We start from the raw sequence: 13,677 nt of genomic DNA, 5'->3' as shown, positions 1-13,677 counted from the left end.
TATTGAGTGGTTATTATGTGTTAGGCATTGGGCTGGGTACTGAGAGTACAACAGTGAACAAAACAGACCAAACTTCTTATCATCATAGTGCTTACATACTAGTCGGTTTTCTGATCTGTTAAATTGAGTTAAAATTGATACCTCTCAGAGTTCTAATGAGATATAATGAGTTAATGCAGGTAAAGTGATTGCAATATACAAAGTTCTTGGTAATTATTAATTATCCTTTTAATGTTGCTTAGGTTTTCTCAGATGAAGATGAAAATACATTTAAAAAATTGTGCAGTGTTAATGGATGTTAATAGGTCCAATGGAAAAAACTATCTTCCTTTCTGGTTAATATGCATTTGAAATAATGACAATATAAAACAAGAAAACAAAACTAATGTTTCTAAGGCTAATGGGACAGGATAAATAGCTAGGATATTCTTCCCTTTTAGCAGGAACACCTAGTGTCATATCTTGAATCATAACTTGGGCAACCTCGTAAATCTACAGAGCAGGTTGGCTGTGATTTGTTATACCCAATATGGACATCACTGATTTTAACAAGTAAGGAATATCATTAAACTTCTTAAGAGTACAGTGGTATTTTATTCATTTCTGCTTTTGCACACAGTAATCAGCATACTTTCATGTACATAATAAATATTAAATGAATTTTAATTGAATAAGAATGATTACATTTATAATAAAGAACTATTTTCTTGATTTGTAACATTTGTTGCCTTTTTATAGTTTAAGATAGTTACTGTCCAAATTCTATAGAAAAAAGCACTGATAGTTCCAAACATTAAAGCTGAAGTTCTAAAGATAATGACAACTTAATTAGGCAATTATATATCATTTTATATTCATAGATACATTTTTGGTCTCTCAGTCAATAGTATGGTCTTAAAAAAAAAAAAGAAAGGTCATTTTCAAACTGAGTTTTTTTGAGCACTAAGGTTTCCCTATACTCGGAGGGAATGAGGGGCAGTCTGACCATTGGGGGATGCCAATCCTCCTTCCCAACCCTTCCATCAGAGCAGTCCAGCTTTTAATTTTTTTTTCTATTTTGGGTTTCTCAACAGGAGATTTCATTTGAAAACTTATTTTCTTTTAAAGGAAGTTTCAAAAGCATGGTCATAGGCAATTAGCAAAACAGAATTTAAGAATTAAAATATATTGTAAAAAACAAAATCTAGTTACATAGTTTAGTTGCTACCTTTAAAATTAAAAAAATAAAATATACCAAAAAATACATATTTAATTTACAGGAGATTTACAGTCAATGCTATCTCATGCAAAATCTACAGATGACAAAAAGAAGATATCTTTAGATCAAATCTGGAAAGGTTTTTCAGCAGGTGTTCCATTTAGAACCAACACACTACTTAACAGAGAGCATGGTAATTATGAAAATTATTTTTAGTAGGCAAAGTTGCTAAAGCTATCTGCACATCAAAATTTGAAACTTCTCAAAATGAACCCTGCTTCAACTCTGAACTCAGGCTTTAAATTATGGAGAATGCAAAAATATGATTTTCACAGTAGGAAAAAAATCATGGTAAACTAAATGTTTAAGGACATACTTTTCCCTATATTATATCACATTATACATGTTAAATCATTTGTTCAGCTTTACTAATCACTTATGATGACATAGCAAAGGGTTGCTAATGGAAATATGAAGATAGATATGACATATTTCCATCTGGTAATATAGTATGTATCTTACACAAGTCTCATACAACAGAGAAAGTGTTATTTTGTGATGAGTGGAGTTAAGAAAGTCTTCACAGAAGAAATATTTGAATTTTGTCTTGAAGGATAAGTGATGTGATGCTATTAAAATAAGAATAGGGGATCCAGAAGGAATTGTCTGAATGTCCAGAGAGGAGAGGTACAAAACAATTTGCTGGGATGGAGAATTACAGAAAATTCGATAAAATTGGACTGTAGAAAGACAAAGGGTGAAGAAAGCTGGAAGATAAGACGAGTCAAGGTTGTGGACCTTATCTCTAAGCAATGAAAAGTATGGAAACACCTACAGCAGAAATGTAATATGAAATTTCTCTGTTGCTAGAGAGCACCATTCACAGTGTGGACCTTGGATTAGAATAGATTGAAGGGAGGGAGAAGAATAAGGGCATTATTCACTAAGAATCTCCTATGTTGGTTTCAACTATCTCATCTCTGTAGATATTTGTGCTTGAATAGTTGGGTATGTTTTTCTCTGTCACTATATCATGATTTCCCTGACAGCTAATACCTGGCTCTTCTTTCTATATTCAACAACTCATTCAGAAGCCAGCACATAGCAGATCCTTAGGATATTTTTTTTTAATTATTTGTTGAAAACTGAGCAGAAAGAAAACAAAATAATGTTTAATTGTGCTACTTTACCATGTACTTCAGCACTTGAACTGCAGCAGAGTGGAGAGCTTTGTGAGTATCAATAGAACTCCCCTACTGCTCTGACATGTCCGTGAGCTTTATTATCACTGTGTTCTTTGTTGAAGCATTATCATTAATGATTAATACAGTTTCTAAGGTTTAAACAACTGTAGGTTCTCTGACAGGTAATCTTCACCTTCTCTGACAGGTAATCTTCATCTTATTATGAAGAAAATAATAAAACCAAGAGGAATATAAGGATGACAGTTTCCTTTAGCCATTTAGAGTGGAACTTTTTTTTTTTAAATGAAAACATCAAAACATAGATACTTTCAACAAAAGCTGACTATTCTTTAAATGTTGTAATTTTGTTTTATTTACTGAGGATAGATGTGGGTTTTTAAATGGAGGAGGGGCATATTTAAAATTATAATCAGGGTAACCTTTTTATTTTTTTAACTGACATTTATACAGATTTCCTGAACTATTCAAATTAATATAGCACCAAATTTAGTCACAAGTTAAAAGCACAGGATACCTGTGTTCTGTCTCCCTGACAACATCATGCATTCAGTTCCATGTGTCCAGATACAAAGGCATGGCAAGCCAATGTTTGGAAAAGGGAACTGATTAAAAATTATTATTATGCAAGTAAGAGAATTTTACACAGCTATTGTTGAAATTGAGAAGATAGAGAATAATGAGTTTTACCACAACAGAAATAATAAAATCAAGCCACATAGTGTTCTGATGGTTTCTTACACATTTTCATTTCTTAAGGTATAGATTTCAGTTGAATTTATTAACATTTACTATTTTTTCAGTCATAATTCTATATGCATATATATACAGTGTGTATATATTCATATATATATAGTGTGTACATTTTCATATATATGTACACTGTGTATATATCCATTGTCTCTATTTGAGTTTAATCACAGTTCATCATATGTCAAGGATATTTATGATTTTATAACACTTGCCTCTATCTCTTATAAATGGAACTAAAACAAAAGATTTTGTTGTGCACAGGAAATTAAACATCAGTCTGCATCACTACCAACACTGGGTGGGTAGTAGCAATTTCACACATCTGTGGTCTATGACTTACATAGGAATTGATGATTTGAACACCAAAACCATGTATTTGATCTGAGAGAATAACTGATAGATCCCTCCAATCCCCTCAAAAAATGGTACCCTGGATTCTTGGAGGAATTAAGTCCTTTACTTTAAGTATTAGATAATTAGTATATTATTTTTGCCAGGCAAATTGTATAAAGTATATAAAATTACATTGTCTATTCTGGGAAAGGCTAGGAGTCCAGAGTGACTAATACATAGAGATAGTACAGTGGACTGGGGAAGAGATGAGGAGTGCAAAATAGACACAGTGTAAGGGGGAAAAAAAAGGTAGGTCTATGTTTATTCAAAGAAGAGTGAAATCAACATTTATAGTTAATTTAAAAAGAGAAGTATTTTGTTAGAATATATTCTTGCTTGTGTTTTGGGAAACTTTTATTTCATAGATGCAATTAAACTTGAATTTAAAAGTATTCTCTGGTGGTATTAAGATAACATATTTCCCATAGTAGCAATTCATCATTACCTTTGTAGTTAACCTTGAAGCCAACAGATCCGACACTTTCATCTGTTTGAAGGTGCAGCCACATTTGGCTACTCATGCTCACTATCAGGTCTGGCACAAAGCTCCCAGTCAGCCTAAAAAAGAGATGGACGGAGAAGAGAGAAATGGGTTATTAAAACACTCTCTGAATGCAAATTATGAGACAGAACTGTTTCTCAATACTTTCTTGGCTAGAAAAAAACAACTGCCAGATAAACTTGCAAGACCATGCATTGATGTAATAGAACAAACAGCACAATTTAGTGATCAAGATTTATTCTAAGTAAGTACCATTTTGTGTGTTTAACTAGGTTAGGTCTTTCATAACCCTCAGGCAAGATACTAAATTTTAGACTATCAGAGAATCTTATACTTCTTTTTGAACTGAAAAGAAAAAGAGGATCTAAAATATCTTTAATTTTTTTAAACACCAGGAATGCTCTTCATTTTAACCTTTCAAGTTTTACAGAACTTTGTTCTAAAGAAATATTGTGAAAAATATTTAAGCACTGTGCAAAACAATAAAAGGGCAAGGAATATAGTATATCCCCTTGCAGTACTGATATCAGACTACATATGTCATCTATTTTTTTTTTTACTGCAAATAGTTTTATCTTAAAGAACATGCTGCTAGTTTGATGTAGCATCACTGAATCTATGCATTAATAATCTCATTCAGTAACGCTCAATTTTATAACAGTAAAAAGGGAAATTACCTCATGTTTCCTCTGTCATTAATTATGTTACAGTCACATACTTGAACCAAAGCCAAGGGTCACAAAAAGGAGGAAAGCAAATGAATAAATAAGACCTTGGGGGGAAAAGTGTCAAGAATAGGAAGAGGAAAAAAATGGACTCACTGCTGAGTAAAATATCCATAGTGTTAGGAAAGTTTAAATTATATACTAAAAAGATAGGTTTTTAAAAGGGGGAATTCCTAAGTGTTTATGTAATTTATTGCTAAAACCATGAGGGTTGCTGGGAAATTACGTGAAGAGAGAAGGTATAAATTTTCCCTCTGTAATAAAATGGGCACCTTAAGAGAGCAGGTTTTTGGATGGAGGCTACACTACCATTAAACCAGCAGAGGGCAGCACCGATGCCCGTATCCTCGAAGTGACCCGGCAGCAAAATGCTTTGCTCATTATCCAGCCACCAAAAGGGTAAAATATCATCAGTAGACTGCGTTAAATATAGCTGTGTCACCAGTGTCCAGTGTTACAGAATTTATGGGAATCTATTGCAAATAAACCCAGTTAAATATTATGAGCTAATTATGGGATTATATGTGATACTGAGGAACAACGTGAAATATAAAATACTATATTATGGAATTTTAAAGTATATGCATTGTCTTCCTGCCAAATCAAATTTAAAATTATTATAATATAAAAGATATACGTACATACATTCTCCTTTGCAATATAGGAGTATATTTGTCCTATGTATACATATCTGTGGGTATACACACACACACACACACATACCCCTATCATTTGGAAAGATCTTTCAATGAAACTTCGTGGCATATGAACTTTCAATTTTCAAATTGGTGAGTTCATAAGTACTACTCTTTTGAGCTATAGCAGCGAGACAGGTTTATGGGCAAGAGTGAGAGCTCAAGCTCAGAGACATGACAGAAAGCAAAATGATTTCATTATGAAGTGGGCATGAGAGCTTAATACTACAGCTGTACATCAGATGCACCATATCAAATATGTCAATGATCTGCCTCACACTAACTATTAAAAGTTAGTGTTTTCAGGAGAGGATTGCATAATTGCTCCTTCTTATGTTCTCTTATTTCCTTTTCAGTCCTGAACTTTTACCACCCTAAACCTCTAGCATTATACTGTCATTGGTTCATAAAGAACAACTAACACATACAGGCTAAATTGTTCCCTCGCTAACTTGATTCCACATTCTTGGCTGGTGTAAGGGTAAATACAAGCCTGAAAAATAATGATAATTAAATTAAAATTTTCCCTGATGCCACAAGGGGAAGAGAAAACCCCCTTCTCTTTAGCATTTCCTTTAGGAAACTTGAAATTATAAATGACGTCTGCTTATTTCAATTATATAAAAATCTTTTAAGTTAAATAAGCTTCTTGCCATCCCGTGAATGTCTTTCTTAGAGGCCTGGGTGACATTTCTTTGAAATGTGAACATCAAGGAGGATGTTGTCCTGTCCCCCTGTTTTTGTGGGAATTTAAGCCTAGGCATATAGATCCATGATGTAACTTCCTGCCCATCATAAAGATAGGAGTTTTATTTAAAATATTTCTGGATAAGGGCAATTAACATGCATGTAATGGACTGTATCTGCCTGACTGTACAAAAGGGTGAGATTGATTTCTTTGCAATCTCCTTGGTGGGTAGCCTATGATACACATCATAGTCTGTTTTAATGCTTATTCAATTTTAAAACTGTTTTATTCTTTCTTACATTTTGTGGAGAGAATTAACTAGGTTGACAGGTGATTCTATTTTTAATTATGTTTCCCCAACAATTTGGTGATGAGAATAGGATACAAATGGTAATTCTTGAATTAAATGGACCAGCTAAAAGTCTTGTGGTCACAAACAATCTAATAAGAGACCCTGGATTATAAAGTCTTTCTTCTAGGACTCTGCTTTTTTGAAATACTATCTGGATGAACCACTCTCTCAAATTCAAGATTTTATTATTTAGTAAGCCAGGGTAAATGGGCTCTAAAATCCTATCAAGATCATGATTAGGTTTGATGGTGAAAAATATGGGAAGCCTGCAGTTCTTTCTCTTAAACAGGTAATATCTCTCTGTTATATTAGGAATACACAGGAGAATCTAGTCTTCTGGGATTTTTTGCACATTCTAGGAGGGCCTAATTCCAAGCAAATTAAATACTTGTATTTATTGGATGGATATCATTCTAAGAGGAAAGTTAAAAATGATTTAGATAAAGACTGGGAAGAATGGAAGAAAACATGTGAGAATTCAAGGGACTTTCTCTTTCACAGAGGCCTGTCTTCCTTTCTCCTGCTGTCTCTGCTCCTTCTGCCTCTCCTGTCTCTTTATTCTTTAAATTTATAGCCCCACACTTGGGGATGTGTACTAGCTAGAGTGTGGAATTCTGCAGCCAACAGATTTTGCTCATTTGATGGAGGAAGCATTTGGGGGACCAGGAGATGACCCAGCACACCAAAGATTAGCCACCATCCTCCACAACTGTGGAAGAACTAAGGGTTTGGAAGACCCACTGAAAGAGACTGCTCACAGCCTTTCCTCTAAAGGTGACCTGGGAGAAACCACAGTGTTACAGAGAGAAGACAGGTGAATCCCCTATTATTTTCCATCAACAGTTTGTTGATACTTTTTCAGGATTTAGAAGCATGGATCCAGGGGCGGATCAAAATTATCCCTTGGTTCTATTCTATCCATCTTTGTCTTGGCTTCTCTTGTTGGTTATCCAAGCTGAAATTAAGGAAAAGGGAGTAGAATGGCAAGGATGACTATTACTCAAGTCTTAGCAGTAATTACTTGGTTTGGGGACAATCTGAACAAATATGAAGAAGAAAATAAGAAGTTAAAAACTGCAGGTTAACTGTTCAGTTAAGACTATTTACAAAAGGAAATAATCTCTATAGTGGTGACCAATCTGTGAAGGGAACTGAAGAGAAAACAGTATTTTATTATTGCAAGAGGCTGCAATACTGGAAGAGGAATTGGAAAAAAAAAAAAAAAAAAAAAAAAAAAAACCTCCAAAGGATGTAGAAATTGCAGAAATAGGAATCAGGAATGTCCAGAAGGCTAAGAAATACCTGGCAAAATGGTTTAAAATTGACAGACTGAGGAAATTCTGTGGTAGGAACTGGTGAAATGTATGTTTCAATAACTTTCCCTTTGGCTAACATATCATTGCTTTTTCTGGTAGATAGTAGTGTTACTTATTCTGTAATTTCCCCAGAAATTCCTCATTCTCCATCTGGTGATAGATCAATAGAGGTCATTCGTAGTTTGAATCAGCTTTATGCTTCTTTCTTTCCTTCTGTGGTTCCAACCTGAATAGATCCTGTGACTGAGGAACACATTTTCTTAATTTCTCCTGATTGTCCTGTAAGCCTATTGGGGAGAGATATCTTGTGCAAATTAAGACTACCATATTGTATATTCCATTTGGAGTGTCTGTGAATTGCCCTTGGAAAAAGTATCTGGTTTGGTTACTGTGTGCCTTCTGAAAGAAAAGGGATATAGCAGGGAATAGCAGGCTTATACCATGCTGGAAAAGTACCCTGAACAGAAACAAATCAATGTATTACTTTGGGCCCAAGGAATAACAACACTGGTTTAATCTGAGATGTAGAACCAATAGAAATCACTTATCAGAAGCATAAGTCATATGTCGAACAATATCCTTTGTTGAGGGCTCAATTAGAAGGAAAAAAACAGTTGTAAAAAAATTAGAAAAACAAAGGATAATTATAAAAGAAAGGGCACTCACCCTGTAATATTAATACTGCCAAATTCCCAGTAAAGAAGTAAAGTAAATATGATAAAGATGGTTGACCTTTGTACAAGATCTTTAGGAAATAAAATTGTTCCATTAATGCCTGTAGTTCCTAACACCAGAACTATTAATAACTTTGGTACCATCCTCTGCAAGGTTTTTCTCCAATCTATCTATTTCTGGTTGTTGTTATTGTTGTTGTTGTTTTTCCTAGTTCCCCTCATGGACAAGTCTAAATCTTGTTTACTTTTACTTATGAAGGAGTCCAATATTAATGGCAAAAAAAGAAAAAAAAAGATACCTCAAGGATTTCAGTCCTCTCCTACTATTTCTCCAGTCATTTATAGGAAAACTTAGAGAAAGCTCTCCCACCAGAAGGATCCATAGGTACTCAATATATGGATGGTTTGCTGGTAGAATCAGAAACTAAAAAGCCAAGCAGAGCTGATGCTTTGCCTTTGTTACAATTCCCTCCATTCACAAGGACACAAGGCCTCACGAGATAACTACTACTGTCTAAGGTAAAATATTCAGGGTATCTGTGGATGGGGAAGGCCCCAAAAGGATACAATATCGGAGCCAGCCCATTTTGCAAATGAAATACCTTATTAAATAAAAACAACTTAGCCAATTTGGGGGACTAGCAGGATATTGTAGACAGTGGATTCAAACCTTTGCAGAGTGGGCAAAACCTCTGATAGAGCAACTGTGTGATGATTGTTTGGTATCGTCTCAGCATTGGGGGATTCTGAATTTTGAAAAGGCTTTCTGGTTGTGTTGTCATGAAAATAAGGGCACCACTTTTGGAGTTTTAACTCAAAAGCAGGGATTAGACCACACTTTAATAATGTATTTCTCAGTGCTTCTGGAGGCCAGGGCCCTGGGGATACTGGGACTCTGCGGTAGCAGCAGACAGACTTTTAAAAAGGCTCAGGTCCTTAGATTGAGTCACTTGACTTACTCCCATGTCCTATGTGCTGTGAGAGCTATCTCACAAGTAAGGTTCCAAATCTGTGGGTATGCCATCAGACTAGTTATAAATGGTCATTAAAAAAAAAAAAAATACTGTTAGGAAATGCAATCTCTTAGATCCTGATTTTTGGTTTTGTTTTGTTTTGTTTTGTTTTTACCAGATCCTAATCAATTAGATGATCACAACTGTTCAATGGTAATAGAAGAAGACACTAGGCCCTGACTTGGTTTGTCTTATATTCTTGTTCATAATATTTGCACATGGGTCACGTACTCAGGATAAAAGTGGCCAACGTAAGGCTTTGCATGGTACGCTGACTTCTTATGAAATTTTGGAAGCTTCTATTTTGCCTAGAACTAAGGTTAGCACAAGCAGCCTCATCAATAGCAATCACAAGAACTGCACCCCCATATAATATGTGTTTGTTGTCTGTCATGCAACAGAACAAATTTGGGGAAAAAAAACCCAGAAAATTCTATACTTTGAGGGGAAATAAAGTATCTCATGGAAAATTGATAGCTGACTTGTTAAAGGCTGTACAACTGTCTGCTCAGATCAGTAACATCTTGTAGAGCTCACACGGGCAGAAATGAAAGCTTCTGAGGGCAATGATTTTGCTGACAGAGCTTAAAAAGCCACTGTTAAATGTGGCGGATTTCAAACTTAGAAGTCTTGCATTCAATAAAACAAGCAATTTTTATTAATTTCCAAAATATGCTTCACACAAAAAAAATGTACAAATGGATTAGAAAAGGAGCTACAAGTAATTTGACTGAACTCTAGGAATTATCTAACAAAAACATTCTTAGGCCACAGTCCTTATTTCTTGGTTAGCAATGTTGTGTCATCAATATAATCATCTAAGTAAAAGAGGGATTTTTAAAGGCGCTAGACTCTTACCACATATACCTAAAAGATGAAGTTATTCACAACATATTAAAGAGATGAAAAGTTTGCCAGCAGAATTCTTTACATGCCACTCCCAAGGTCTGTGTAGGCAGTTTTCCCCAACCAACTTCTCTAGAATTTTGGTGGCATTTGGATTTCTAGGAAATGTTTCCTGTGGAATGTAAGAGATTTTGTCTAGTTATGGTATTATGATATCTGGATGGTCTGAATAAGTTGTTTCTCTCTTCAGATGCCAATGCTCAAGCCGTGGTAAAGTCTCTCTTCATACAAACATTTTCCACTTTGGGAATACTAGAGCATAATGAATCAGAGAGAGGAAGTTATCTGATTTCTACTGCCATCCAGTATGATGCAAATATTGACAGATTCCTGTAAGATCAATCAAATGCATTTGCTAAAATTCACCAATATACTAGATTAAAATGGCCTAGAACTTTACTGCTAGCTTTGTGAAAAATTAGAGCAACCTCTGCAAGCAAGCATAATATTTTTCCCTTTGAACTTATATTTGTCAGGCTTATGAATTTGGGTCAGAGATCATGTCCTGTACCCAATTTAACTGAATGCTCTCATAAACATGTTCAATACTTCAAAGGGCTTCTTTCTTCCCCAGAAGTCCTGAGACATAAAGTTATAAGGTAAAGGACCTTGAAAGACCCACCAGAACAAGTCTGCTACCTCTATTGACCAGGAGATTCTGTCTACCTAAAGCTGTTGTAGAGGAAAGATAGGCTCTTCCCGTGCTGGAGGGACTCTTTCAAATGCTTCTGATCACCCATACAACTATCAAAGTGAAAAAAAAAAAAAAACCAAGGGAGACCCAGGCTTGCCAAGTGAAGCCAGCAGCATGTAAAGGGTTAGGCAGTGGTTCTCACAAAGGACTTGAAAATTAAATTTTCTAGAGCAACTGATGATGGCACTGAACTCAACTGAAAAAAGGTATTCTAGCTAATTCTAGCTAATCTAGGTATGATTTTCATGGACTACTTTACTGTATTATTCACAGTGGTGTTATTTCAATCTTTTAAAAATCACATTTTATTATGGGAAAAAAAACAAGCTATTTGTTAAACTATATTTTTCTTTCTGTACTCCCAGTAATATGTCCCACAATCACTATTCCCAGACATCTCAAAATTGTATTCCCAGTGGCCAAGACAGCCTTAATGTTCCTAAACTTTAGGAGTGTTTTCTTCCTGACTACAGGGTCCTATTCTACTTTTTTTTTTTTTTTTAGAGCCTTTACTTTAGAAAACTTGGAATTGTACATCTTTTCCCTACACTTCAAGAAGCAAGTTTTTATAACCCAAGAATGTGTTTCTCAAGGAGTGGGAGCCATCCCTCTGAAATATAATCATGAAATGAATTAGCACTCTGATCTTTCTGTCTGCTCAACTTTGATCAGCATCTGTTAGCAGACACAGGTGACCTATTCACATTGACTAATCTCCCACCTACTGTTCTCCAATACTTTCCCTCTAGTTTATCCCAGCTTGTAAAACCCACCCCACCTTTTATTTCAGTAGAGTTGAGTTTAATTCCTCTTCCTTATTGTAATGGTACTGACTCCTATTTCAATAGTCTTGGGCTCTATTGCAGTAGAAGTCAATAGTCTCGAATAAAGTCTTCCCTAACTGTTTAACTAGTCTAGCATAATTTTTCTCTTACACCAGTAGACACATGATCTGGACTTCTCAGTCCAGCCATCTAATTATTGGCAGAGCAAAAAGTGAGATTATCTTCTTACTAATTTTTAATAATACCAGAGTAAAGTAACTAATACCCATCCTGATACTCACTTTCTAATTTTGACATAAAAAAGTTTTGTTAACTTGTTTGGTAGGATGCTGCAAAATGAAAAGCATTTAATTAGAAGACAAACAGAAATCTGTTTTTTTACAGACTAAGCTGCAGAAGACAGGTTTAATGCCTTGATTAACTTTGAAATAACAAGTTCTCTCCAGTCCAAGTGTAGATAAATAAAAGTGAATGTCTGTTATCCACAGAGATTTAATTTACTGTTATAATAATATAAATATTGATTTTGACCCACGCAAAACATGCCCCTTAGGCTGGGTTTGTCCCCAAGACTTAAAATAATTAGAGTCATGTATTATTAAACACTGGAAGTCCAATATGTACCCTTCAACAGGTGCTTCATAATAGTACTAGATAATGGTACTGAGTATCTTTGTGTTTCCATCTAGGGAAAATTATTTGGGAAGATGGAATAACTACCAAAGAGCCTAGATTATCTTGTAAATGTAATGTCGCTTATGTAATTGATGAGAACTTAGGAGAAATTTACTGGGACTCTCAAGAAATAAACTCTTACTGAAAAATTAGATTCAGGCTCCAGGGTGAAGCTACTCCTTAGGCTTGGATTGGTAAGATTTCGTAAGGAGCTATAAAATAATACAATAGACAGTGAATCATTTGAAAGTGTAAGCAATATAGACAACATAGCAATTTGTAAAACTAATGTATGATGAAAGAGAATATTTGACCATTGCTATTCAAGAATTTGCTTTACCCATTCACCATTGGTACAACATATTTAAAAGTTATTCCTCCAAGGCTAATATTGTACTGAAATTTTAAATTCATCCTATTGTATTCCTGATAATTGCTTTGCTTTGTATTTTACTGTGAATTTGCTGTATATTTAGATGACTGCAAACTGCCCAGAGGAAACTAGAAACAGCAATAGAGATGATTATAAAATTGTAGTTTTATTATAAAGTAGTCACAAAAAGAAAAATTATAAGTGCAAATATAAATTAAAAAAAAAATTTCAAACTGTCCTTGGTTCCAAAAGGGAAAGGAAGTTTTCCTACTTTTCCATTTCTTTTTATCATTTCCTTTAGAAAACTTAGAATTATAAATGCTTGCTTTCTCTGTGTTTTTCAGGCTTGTTTAAATGTTTTGAACACTAAACAACCCTCTTCCAGTTTTGCACCCCAAGAACGTCTTTCACGAAGGCCTTGGAACCATCTCTTCGAAATGTGAACATGAAGAAAGACGGCGCCCCTTCACCCTGCTTCTGTGTGTGAGAGTTAAAGCCTAGGTGCTTTGCTCCAGGATGTAACTTCCAGCTTATCATAAGGAAAAGAGTTCATTTTGTTTTACTTTTGATAAGGATAATTAACATGTATGTAATGGTTATACAAATGGGTGAGATTATTTTTCTCTTTTTGCAATCTCTTTAACAGATTGCCTATAACGTGTGTCACAGTCTGGTTTAATCCTTAATAGTAAAACTGATTCATTCTTTCCTACATATAGTGAAGAGGATTCAC

The 13,677-nt window shown here is 34.7% G+C and overlaps 1 protein-coding gene across 3 annotated transcripts in view; it reads right to left on the bottom strand.

Annotated features, from left to right (window-relative positions):
- The window catches only part of CSMD3 (CUB and Sushi multiple domains 3), a 1,202,189-nt gene that overhangs the window by 543,789 nt on the left and 644,723 nt on the right, over positions 1 to 13,677 (bottom strand). For all 3 annotated transcript variants that reach the window (XM_045896021.3, XM_045896023.3, XM_045896024.3), the window contains one exon: positions 3,992 to 4,104. In XM_045896021.3, the coding sequence (XP_045751977.1) occupies positions 3,992 to 4,104 (113 nt within the window). The remainder of the gene's footprint in view (positions 1 to 3,991; positions 4,105 to 13,677) is intronic.

The sequence above is a fragment of the Mirounga angustirostris genome, unplaced genomic scaffold, assembly GCF_029215605.1.
Source record: "Mirounga angustirostris isolate CCGP_5_RB_7025 unplaced genomic scaffold, mMirAng1.0.hap1 SCAF_4, whole genome shotgun sequence".
Taxonomy (NCBI): domain Eukaryota; kingdom Metazoa; phylum Chordata; class Mammalia; order Carnivora; family Phocidae; genus Mirounga; species Mirounga angustirostris.
The sequence above is the reverse complement of the archived record's forward strand: the minus strand, read 5'-3'. Positions and strand labels throughout refer to the sequence as shown.